Consider the following 12720-nt stretch of genomic DNA (forward strand, 5'->3'; position numbering starts at 1 on the left):
CCTAGAATGTCTATTAAATATTTGTGCTACATGAAATTTTAAAAGAAGATTAATAATTGCTTCAGAAGCCAATGCAGACAAGCAGAGACGTTCCCACCCAAGAGACGCGACGATAAAACGATAACGCTATGGACAAACTTGATTATCATTATTACGACGCTGACGTGAATCATTGACGCGCGTCTTTCTGACGCAGGTGAGACGATATTGCCACGATAATTGAAAGCGAGATAGAGTCGTGTGGCGCCCGTTATAGGCGCCAGGCCTTCACCTAGCATCGTCACGGTAATCAGACGGCGAACGCGAATCAGAATCTCGCGGAATATTTGTTAACAGCTTTGACACTCGGGACCGTTCGCACGGCGCGACGGTGCGCGAAGCTTGTTTCGAAGATTGCGGCTCTAAACGTGTGTTTACCCGCAGCCGTGTGTGTTTACACCTTTACACTGTATCGTGCAAGTGTTGTCTGACGAGGTAACACGAAAAGCGTCGCCGGTGGAACCGCAGGCACTCCGTGTCGGTGAGGCAACGCGTTCAGACGAAAAATTTCATTCGCTATGGATAAGTTGAGCTGCATCGGCGTGTCGTTAGCGGCGAGGATAATCGGCACGTACACGATGGTGAGTTCGAGGTTATTCGGGAATTTTTTTTCTGTCTTTTTTTTTCACTGTACGTTTCCGTCGTGCATCCGAAGATGGTGCGATTTGCATCGTATATTGATGTCGAACGCAGTCGCGTCGGAGATAAATCGTGTTGCGCATAACATCTCGCTGCTAACAGTGCTCGGAAACGAGATCATCGCTTGTGTAACATGATTGCATTAAGGTGCATTATTCAGTGACGTAAATGATGAAAACCTGTTTTTCAATCATTACTGCACGTTAACAGCAAGCAAAGACACATAATAACAACGTTATTAATAATGAACAAGGTCGGAGATTAGTCGAATTTGTTTATCGCCTAAAGAAAAAATTCGCGAGTACTAGGTCGAGTATTTAAATTGAAAACATACATATCGGAAGTCTGTACTTCCCATCGTCATTCGGCTTTTTGTTTGTTTTCTCTCTTAGTCTCTATCGATTCTAATGATAAACTTGGTGATGAGCAACTTCTTCTCGAGGAAAGGGGATGAGGAGTTCTTTGATTCCTGCAAGATATGGGCTGTGCTAGGACTGAATTGGATGCAGATCTTGAGAAATACGCAGCTGCAGAAGAAAGGTAAGTGTCGATCGCGTAGACGCATAAATTGCTACTGCAAACGATATCAGAACATCGTGTATGTTTCAGCGCAAACTGCTATGACATGCTTCCTTGTGTATGCTCTGTTATTTTTGTTAGCCAGCGCGTGTCTAGCTTTGGGATCGATGTCGGTGAGCTCTTCAAAATACATTGCATAGAATTAACGATTTAAATTTCCGATTGAACGTAAGATAAAAGTACCAATACTTGGACGTGCCTAACTGTAGACATTCTCGTTGTTTTGGTTTTTAAATATGAATTTTTCATCTTTAAACATAAAATATTCGTATATATATATATATATAAACATAAATAAATAAATAAATATATATATATATATATATATATATATATATATNATCACGTACTGAATTGTACCTACAACTCCGAAATATACAAATATATATATATATATATATATATATATATATATATATATATACACACACATATATATATATATATATTACGTTGAAAATTTGAATTTACGTGTTCAGACATTGGTACTTTTATCTTAGAAGATTAATTTCGTAATTATAGATTATGTATGTGACGTTAAAGGATAAAAGATTTCCACGCAACGCTTTGTTTACGACAGTTAGTTTACAGCTTCCGTTATCTTCTTCTATCTTCTTTACGATAAAGGTCGAGCGCAAAGGCGCACATCGCCGATCGAATACAGATTCGTCAAATGCTTTTTATATAGCGAGATATATTTCGGGCACGTAACAACCTTGTCGCCACTCGCTAACAACTGCGCTAACTTCCGCGTACGTTCACAGAGAAGACACAAGTGCGCCGTGCCTTGGATGTATTTGCAAATGATTAGCATAATAGATCAATCCGTCGCGTTATCTATCCACCTTACACACAGCCAGCAACAGTATGATGTTTTGGAGAAATCTATGTGGTACGTTCCGGTGTCTAGCATCTATCTAAGTGAGTACCTAAGTTTCTAATTTCTTTCGCGATTGCGAGCACCCAAGCTAAAATCGTGAATTTCAAATCGTTCTTGTGAGTTTTATACTTGAGAAAAGATGCAAATTGTTATTGTTATGTCGAGATTTGTTCTCGATAGGGGAAAATATAAGTTAATTAAAATTTCATGAAAAATGAGATAATACTCTTTGTGAGTATATTTCCTCTCTCTTTGTATGAAAAATATTAAAATCATATATATAAACCATAAAGGATCACATATGTTAGTGTATAATTATATTTGTTGAAATGCCTGGTATATATAATTCTTTATGCCTCTACGATATTTTTAAGAGACAAAAAAGTAATATAAATAGTTCACGTTAGATGTTATTATATATACAATTGTGCACATATAGCAAAAAGCTATTATAACTAATCTAATTCTAAATCCCAAAAGAAATATTAATTCTCAAAATCGGGCAGTTGTGTTATATATCTAATGTTTAAAAGAAATTAAAAAGAAATATTCAGTATTAAAAATCAATTTTTACAATATATGATCTCTTACACAAAGCAAAAGGTTTCTTTGGATTTAGTATATGTGTTTGTTTGACTTGGGTTTGTTTAATATAAACGACATAATTTAATATAAAATATCATGTTATCTGAAGAAAAATGTTGTGGTTTCACTAGAGTAAGCCATGTTATTTGATAGAAAAACAATATTATTTAGAAGAAATGATATTTGGTTTTCAATAAAAAAATGAAAAAATGATTTTGTTATATATTAAAAATTGTTCCACTGAAACAGAAAGAAGTTCTTTAATAGTTTTCTAACATAGTGTTTTTTCTTTTGAATAATTTATTGCTTGTGACAGTCATTATAATATTTGGATGAAAATACAAAAGAAATATGTATTTGATGTAAAGATATTTATCGTTTAAGAAACTAAACAATTTTGTTTGTTGAATCAAACATTCGTTTGTTTACTTCGGTTTAAAAGACAAATTGTTCAATTAAAGAAATTTTATTAAATCCGAAGAAACTTTTTTTTCCGTGTATACAAAATCCTCGCTATAGAAAAATCAATTGAGATTTTCGTAAAATGATAAATATATATTAAATTCTCTATGAAGAGAAGATAAAGTTATCGATAATTTCAGTTTTAAGCGTATATCTCTGGGTGATTGTGCAAGCAGCTCGAAAACAATGGTTCAATGAGCAACAAGACCACGTGGACTACGTAACTACGATATCGAGTACTTTGTCGACACCCGTAAATAGCTGCTCGAAGACACCATCGTTCCTTTCGCAAAACTTCTCGATGTTCGAGTCACCGCGACCACCGACAACTTTGTTAAAATAGTAGGAAGCGCGTGAAGAACTGTGAATTGTACATTACGAAACAATTCGGATGAATTCATTAATGGGGAAGTGTTGTGAACATTTCACGATTGAAAACGTTTGAAGAACAATGTGGTGAAGTGGCGAAGAGCATTTTCCTGATGCTCCGCGAACGTTGATTTGGCATCGCGATTTTCAAAAGACTTGTGCTAGAGATAGTATATTTATTTTCTACATATGAGACAAAACTTTTTCTTTTATAATGTAAAATAAAGATTACCGATTGATAAGCCAGCGGGCGTCTCGCCGACGTCACTGATTTATTCGCGAGCTATGCGGTATTGCGGGGAGCATTTAGATGTTAAGCCGGTAGGATATCCATTGATCTCCTTTGCTTAATGGAATATACGCGAGCCACTAAACTTCGCCGCTGCGAATCCCGATTTCGAAGCGGGGGGAAATGTATAATAATGCAGAGAGTAACTCCATAAATCAGTCGGGAGATGCGGCTAATAGAGTGTATCAAATGCGCCCTCGGTGGAGCGTGCTTGCATAGAAAATATGAGAAATGGCCACGTTTTACGTCGAAATACTTTTAAACTTCCTGGATTCGAGTCGCACGCAAGCATATTCGCTATACTGAATCGTGCGTCTCTCCGGATAGAGGCCGATTTGTCCGAGAATGGCCCCAACTTTTCGCAATACTCCCGAGAATAGTGATCGAGAGCGTAACGGATAATAGATAAAGGTTCTCTTGGTGCAATTTATTGCGGATGTTTTGTCGTATTTTGGATTCGTGGACTCGCGTTTGCAAGAAAATACGCTCCAACAGCACACACTTATATATTATTACATTTTGTCAATTTTACTACTTTTTATTAATAAAAACGCATTGTGCGTCTTAAAATTTCGTTTGTCAAATATTTCTTTCTGCTTCTATTTGTAAAAAAAATTTTCTAATGTATATAGATGTAACGACAAAATTTCAGCTTCTGCAGCATAAAATTCGTATAATGCAGTTTTCGTCTATTTCAATCAGTAAACTCATTACAAATAAATTTTTCCTCATTATCAAAGGGGAGAAACTAAAGCAAGCGACGCTTGATAAATTGAAGGAAGCGGAAATAAATATTTTCGTCGAACGGAGACAGTCCGTCTTTCCCATGACGAGGTAATACTTCTGGATTTTTCAGTCGTCGACACGGTCCTGACGCCGGGGAGACAGACGGAGAGCGACGGCTGCGCGACGTGGTTGGTTGCCGGTGCTTTTAAAAAGAACTGAGCGAGTCAATTTGTAGGCTGTCGCAAACTTTTAAAACACTAGTTGACAGCCGTTCCACCCCCGTCGCAGGGCCCGTCCAACCATCCTGAAGGATTCCTCCACCTCTCTCTACCTCTCCTACCGCCCTCCCCCCTTCCTCAGTCGTTCTTCGATCGCACCACCGCTGAGGGACGAGGCTCACCCCTGCGTGTCGCGGGAGCCGATGGATTGTAAAATAAAACTAACTTGGCTCTTTCGTGGCTCGGAAACGGAGCACCGACGAAATCTCATTCCCGCGGATCTCTTTTATTTTCGTGCACCCCTTTTTTCCACTCCCCCCCTCCTTCCTCTTCCGCGAGGAAGGAAGCCCGACAGTTGTCGAGTACAAGCAGCGAGTCACGTCTGTTCGGAGAAATGATAAAGTTTGCCCTCAGAAAGACGCCTAATGAGACCTTCGCCCTACGGGATTCATGCTTACTTGCCAAAAATATCATGACCTTTTACCCCTATCTTAGATCGCAACTAGCCAACTTCCTCCCGTTTAGAAGAGTATACATGGCAGGAAACAATATAGCAACATTATAATTATTCTTTTCCGGTATTGCGAATAGTTACTTATAAAAATTTGTGAGTTGAGAATATAAATGAATCGAGCATTCGTACACGGTAAAAAATTTTGTGTTAAAAACGGCCCACTGAAATTTTATGTCATTTTAACATGTGTTAAAAAGTACACAAATATAATGTTAAATTAACATATTCGCTTTGTCAGCATATGCCGAGCATATTTGTGTACTTTTTAATACACTCTCTATGTTAAAGCAACACAACATCTCAGTAGGCCGTTTTTAACACAAAATGTTTTGTAGCGTACATATTGCCGCGTCGGAATCACTTTAGGCAATTAAATTCACACACTCTTCAAGGCTCGCATCATCTTTTATCGTTCACCTGCGCGAATTTCCTCAAAACCGATTTCACGTGGGCTCGCCTACTTTGAGTCGTATCGAGCGGACGAAGAAGAGAGTACCCACTCGTATGACACACATAAAACGTAGCCGCGACGTAATTAATCTTCTCGCATGACACTTTAGCTGGTTACGAGGCAGAGCTTGCCAAGAACCAGAACACAACATACCACTTAAGCCCGCCGCCCAGAAAACAATTAATACAGGAATTGATTAATAATTACCGCGCCCCAATTTCCACCCTCTCGGACTGTCGCCAGTCACCGACGGCGATGAAAAAAAAAGAAAGGGACTCGTATATCAATAATCCCGTAAAAACGCACGCACCAGGCAAAGATCGAAAATGTTTCGCTGCCGTCGCCGCATTCGCTTGTTATGTAAATTTGACGCGAGTAATTAATTTTCTGTTATTCAGGCGGCACACTCGTTTTTTTTCTTATCATTTTTATCTAGTCATGTTTCCGGGTATTCCCTTGAATATTTTATGACTTCGAAGTACTTTTTTTATTGATACAATCGATATTTTTTCTCTCTCTCTCTCTCTCTCTTTATTTCTATCTCCCTATATAATACTTCGCCGAGGGAAATAATCATTTCCGCGATACCCGCGAGCAACGAAAATTCCACGTTAAGATCGGAGACTTATCGTCGAAGTTTAAACCATCGCTCGTTGTTCCGCTCCTTTTGTGGTATTTATTCGTGCCGGGAGAACGAAGAGCCGATTTGGCATTACTTTTCTAGACAGACAGATTTTATTGATCTGCACTGCGTGGTGGGCTCTCTCTTTCTCTCTCTTCTACCCTCTCATTTCCCCGGTCTCGCTCTTTCGAAAGAGTACGGGCCAGGGAGTCAGAACGAGAGAGAACGGCGGAACTGAACGCCCCATAAAGCTAACCAATGCTAATACTTCTCGTCTTGGCAGTGGCGTCGGTGCCGGACAACGCGACGCCCGATCGCCGATACGTTTCGACTCGCATGAGGAAAAGCGCACCGACGCCGTTGGCCCGAACCGGAATCGGCAATAAACGCGTAACCGAGCCTAATTCGTAATGTTGGCCCAGTCATTGTGGACCATTGTGAACTCCCCGTCCCGTTCGCCGGGGACGACGAGTATAATGCTGGGGTTATCGCAGGAAACTGCCAGTAACGGTGGCGAGAGGTATGCACTCTCCTCGATGCGTCGTCGCGGACCGTCCGGCTCCCTTATTTGAGTTTTATCGCGCGTCGCTTGCCACTAAATTGATATTCACAACACTGAGCCGAGATTACTAATTTATGGACAAACGACGAAATCGTCGACCTCGCCGTATTCGCGTCTCGGATCAACAACGTGGTTCCTCCGAACGAAGGACCTCGACGTATAATCATGGTTTCACTCGCAACTTTGAAAAATATATCGAGGAGTAGTATTGAAAAGTTTATCCGGTGGATTATTATTCTCGTCACATTCACGAATAAGAGGCTCACATCGGAAAATAAAGGTCACTATCGAAAGGTAGAAAACTTGCGTCATTACTTGTACAGCCCAGCGAAGTACGTCCAACGGGCAAACTTCGTTGAGCAAACTTTGTCGGGCAGACTCTTCCGTGTGAATTTTTATAACCGTCAGCATCGGAATGTCCATCTCTTCTCGCACATGGAAGTCGATTCATCGTCGACCCTCGGTAATCCCAGCATTCGCGACACTGCATCAACGTTTTTTTCTCTCTCTCTCTCTCTCTCTCTTCTGCCTTTCCGTCTGATGATTGTTCGCCGGACGATTCCGGAACATTGGTAAGATTCAATAGCTTATGACAAGATAAGAACTGTGGGAAGCCCGCACAGAATGATTATAGCTACCACGTAGCGAATAAAACGTAAATGTCCACAAATACAGGTCAATACAAACGTAAATGTCCACAAATACAGTCAATGTGTAATTTTTCTTTTTGGAAGGTTTCCAACGAAACAGTTAGGAGAGGTAGATTTTAATCTCACTTAATAGAAAACATTTTGTATTTTATGCTAAAATCGGTCCTTGTTAAAATGTATCAAATTTTTTATATATCTGTGTGTTAATTTAACATATTGTTTATATTATCTCAAAATTTTATATTGTATCGATATTCAACATAAGTGTTGAAATAATATATTTTATATTTCAATGCCGATTAACGTATTAATTTTACGTTAATTTTTAACACAACATTTATATTATTTTTCAACATATTATTCACTTTGTGTTAAAATAACAAAAATTTGAATAGACCGTCTGGGACATGTGAAATGTGTTAAATTTAACATCAAATTTTCTACCTTGCAGTCAATCGCCAAATTAATTATTAGCGATTTCTATTGTGCATTTAATTATGCTGGGCAATGCCACAATGTTTTTAATTGATTTAACGTTACCCGAAATAAACGTTGCAACTAATGTATATTAATAACGCGGAGATACACGCGATCGGTATGAGAGGTCGATAAGAATAAGGAGACGGCTCCATGAATAATCGTTACGTAAGGTCTGAAAGATTTTGGCTACGTCGCTACGGCCGCGCCAAGGAAAATCGCGCGAAGCCCGCTGCTGAAAGTTCGTTCCGCGGGGGTACGTCCGGGGATTTTCGGCCGAACGTCTTAGCATATGAATGCCACTTCTGTCCCGCGAGATATACGATTTTTTTCCCCCGTTCTCTCGTAAATGGAAATTCGAGAACGCGTATCGATGACCGGAGACCTGGCGAACGGCGGTTGAAATCGAGGGTATCTCGTGTATCTTGTCCGTCCGTCGGAATGAGGGTGGCACGTGCTCATCCTTCTTCGAGGTTGCAGGGGTACACGGACCGAAGGGACAAACGGGGGCGCGGCGGAAGCAAATTTGTGAGCGCGATGGACGATCGCCGACACAATGGCTGCGTTTAATAGTACATTAAGCACGTCGCGAAACGACCCCGCTCGTGACCGCCGTGACGAACTTTTCCTCGAACAGCGGGACATGCGATGACCGCGTCCGGTTTTGCGCACCCCCGCAAGGGGACGAAAATTTTACGGTTGCATGCGGGATGTTGAAGCGTGTATTTGCAGAAAGGCAGAAAGAATTCTACATGTTACATCGACGATATATTTTATACGGCAATATAAATTAGGACAGATAAATATTTTTCTCTGAGCGGTAATTGCAAAACATCAATTTTTCAGTTATAAGAAATACTTTTTTGCGAATTAATTCAAAGAATGTAGATAAGTAATACAATAATAACTTTTGAATAAATACCATTTTATACAAAATTGAATTGTTTAATTTTTAACTTTTTTTACACATCCCAAAGCTGGGTGTAAAGTTATTACAATCTTAAACTCTTTTGTTTAAATAAGTAATACCGTTCATACTGGTGAATTGTTTAATTATTCATAAAAATTTAACTATCCAAATAAAGAAGTTGTACACAAGAATTACAATTTGCTGAATTTTTGTCAACAAATTAAAAGGCAAGTACCATCTAACAAAGGTTTTAGGTGAACTCTGCTTATATTCTGGATGTTGTTAAATCCAGTGATAAAAATAGCATACCTATTATCTTGGAATCTTTCCAAGTATTAACAATACTAAGCGTTTTACGACAGCCAGGACGGAAAAATTTACGGTGATTTGATAACGCTGCTAGCTTAATTCGCTCGTTAATGCAATGAACGTTAGTTATCAGATAACACAGTCAACGGACTTTGTCAATGATATTAAAGAGTTATTCAGAGTGTTGCTCAAGAATAATCGCTAACCATCTACATAAATAGAATGAACTTCGTGTATTACATGAAAACGTGAAAATATTAATATCAGTCGTTGCGCTGAATTAAATAATAAACACTCCCGAGTTTCAGCATTCATACAAGGTCACGACCGAATTTCGGAGAGGTTCAAATTTGTCAGCCTCGACTCATCCGTGGTCTTTAAAGCGACGCTTTCCGTTATTCCATAAAGAAGAAAATAACTTCGCGTTTCGTTCCTCGGCCAAGTACGAGGAAACGTTGTATCTTGATCCGCGAAGTATATGATATCGATGTATATGATACGTGCTCCGATATATATTGGTTTATATTGCGCTGCAACGTGCGGACTAAATTGCCGCAATCGTTATCCTCCGCTAAGAAAGAACAGCTCGAAATAAGTTTCCTTCGATCGACTTCCGGCCACGGAACGAGGAGGCATCGGCGTTCTCGCACGTACGTCGGTTTGCGGCGGTTTGAGCAATTGCACGCGCACCGCCTCGTTACCGCGCTGCGTAATTGGTAATTGGTAATTGTTGGCAATTGGCCGAACAATATCGTGCGCCAATGACGCACTTATATGGATGTAAATTATGGGGCGGCGTACCGTGTCCGACGGCAAATTCGCCTTTAAAGCGGTCGCTCTGAATATTCAGCGGCAATTTTAATTACCATTCAATGGTGCATCGGCATTACGTTGGCGATACCGTGCGGCAAATTAGCGTAAAAATCGCTACCAGACTTTCGCACGACTTAAATGCGCGCATATGTGCGAATCGCAATGAGCATCGGGAACCGAAAATACCCGACCTCGACTTGACGCACTTAAGTACCGACTTTTGTCGGAGTGACTTAAGAGTCGCTTTGTTCATTAAAACGTAGGAATCTACATGATAATTCAACCTTAATTAAGGGGATATTAAAGTGACTAAACTTCGACGGGAAAGCGCCCTCGCCTGAGTGGAACTAAAAATGTCGGCAAATTATTGACATTTTAAATATAATATGAAAGCAAGCATGTTTAAATGTGAAAAGATATAAAAGTACATGAGAAGATATGATAGAACGAACAAATAATATAGGAGAAAGAAAGAGAGAGAGAGAGAGAGAGAGAGAGAGTTATAAACTACTACTACTACTCTATTTATCATTCTGCATCTACGCTGCACGTATTCAGATGCACAAAACCCGTTCGACCACTTTACTTTCTTGTTAGACTTTCAATCTTAGCTTTATTAATACACGGATGTTCTTTAGTATAATCCAAAGTGCGAGGTACAGTCATTTTGTACATACAAACTGTAAAAGTTTGATATCAAGCGATCATTTCCATGAATTTCCATGAGCTGTACTTACCAAACAGTGCAACACTAAATACACTTTTTGACTTATTTTCAATCTCAACTTTCAGTTTATCATTCCGCACTTTGTAAGCATACACTGAGAAAAAAAATAGTTAAATCAATGAAATTTTACTTAAATAAACAATTTTTTCAAGCGTAATGCTTAGTTCACTGAACAAATTATATAATTCCTGTAATGAGTTATCAAGTGACTCAATGATTACGACTTGCTCAGCAATTATATCAACACAACATATTATTGCGCTAATGTGTAATTTGTTCAGTGAACATAACATTTTTTTGAACGAGGATGACCGCCGATTTTGTAGATCCAACTATTTTTTTCTCAGTGCATTTTACACTGTAAAAGGCTTTTAATTTTGTAAAGCTATTTCGGAGAATACTGGGACTTGTAATGTAACCACTGATTACTTTAACATCCTCTTAATTACTCCGAAAGATTTCATAGATGCTGTGCAATAATCGCGCTTAGATTTTCGTTCAACAAAACGGTCGTCGAATTCTTCGAAAAAACCGTCGAAGAAACAAGTAACTGACGAGTAAATCGCCTTCAAGTATCAAGACTTTAGCTAATTCGATCGAACCTGAGAATTTCGGTGTTAAGTGAGCAAAACCACCGGTCACTTAACGTTCACGCCTCGCACGACGGGCAATCGGCTCGGCCGCGTATCGATCATAGCGACGAGAGACACACAACGGCCACGTTATCTCGCCTAGCGATTCAAAGCGACGGAAGTGAGCCGAGGGCGGCGGCGGAAGGAGCCGGTTTTTCGAGAACGGCTGCCGCCGTAGGTGTCGAAGGGACACGAGGCTCGAACGAGCCCGCAATTAGGCGGTCCCGGGGTCGACGACGAGCACGGCGACGGGGTCGGGCATTATGCAAAGCAGATTTTAAATTTAGATGCGGCCCACTGTGGCCCACACACACAGACGCACCTGCATACACTCAAACATACGCACACATAGCCACACGCAGCCGCGCGCGTTCGTGTGGCGTGCGAGCCCACACGGACCACACGTTAGAGCCCGTAAGCGTGGGTCGTGTCGTGCTCGACAAATTAGCGCGTTTTAAATCCAATCCGTGCTGAAAGAGGGTGTCGTTGTGGATGGCTGGGTGGGTGGGTGGTTAGGTGCGAGCGAGAAGGGCGACGGGGGAAAGGAAGGGTGGTTGTCGGGCTGTTTTGCATTTCTCGCGCGCGCCGAACATTTGAGGTGTAAAATATTAAATCCAGCCGCCTCCGCCATATCGCCTACGTCCTCGGGAGGGAGAAGTGTAGAGTGCGAGACAGAAGATGGAAGAAGGGGTGATAGGAGAGAGCGGAAAGGGGTGGTGTAGGTTGGTAGCTATCCCCCAGAAGGGGGAGGATACGGCGAGGCGGCTCTGCGGCGCGCACTCAGCAAGTTTACATTTAAATGTAAAAGTGCCGAGTGCCGCTAGGCGAAAGCTGCTGTTTTGCATTCGAAAGCTCATGATTGCCTCTGAGCTTTGCTTTTGACGCCGAGGCATTTCGCGCTGCTGACGGGCGAGAAGCGCGCCGCTAAAGTCTGGTCGACTTCGGCTTCGGTCGAGATGGAACGCGCGCTACACAGAGCGTTACAGATTTGCTCCAGCTCTTTTCATCTACGGACGCTTTGATCAATCTCGACGTCGAATTTTTCTTAACGAAAATGCCGCCGCTCACGCTGTTTTCGCCGAGCGGTGCGCGACCGGAAATCTAGCAATTTTTCAAAACCGTGCTCTCTCCGCGCGAAATATAACAGCGCAAATATTCGTATTATTTTTCGTTTCCATTTTTCAGGGGAAACTTGAACTCGATTTTCAAATTTATTCAGGCGGAGATTACGAGTTGACTTCGATTGAATGTTCGTTAATGAAAAGTG

General features: G+C 40.8%; 1 protein-coding gene across 1 annotated transcript; it reads left to right on the plus strand.

The window, feature by feature from the left end:
• The first annotated feature begins 252 nt into the window (after positions 1-252).
• Positions 253-4331, plus strand: LOC106744757. Its single transcript, XM_014619776.1, has 5 exons — positions 253-620; positions 1071-1218; positions 1288-1370; positions 2022-2178; positions 3325-4331. Exons 1-5 carry the CDS (start codon positions 558-560, stop codon positions 3525-3527), a joined length of 654 nt encoding a protein of 217 aa, XP_014475262.1. The 5' UTR covers positions 253-557; the 3' UTR covers positions 3528-4331.
• The last annotated feature ends 8389 nt before the right edge of the window (positions 4332-12720 follow it).

The sequence above is a fragment of the Dinoponera quadriceps genome, unplaced genomic scaffold, assembly GCF_001313825.1.
Source record: "Dinoponera quadriceps isolate SergipeBrazil2010 unplaced genomic scaffold, ASM131382v1 scaffold1471, whole genome shotgun sequence".
NCBI lineage: Eukaryota > Metazoa > Arthropoda > Insecta > Hymenoptera > Formicidae > Dinoponera > Dinoponera quadriceps.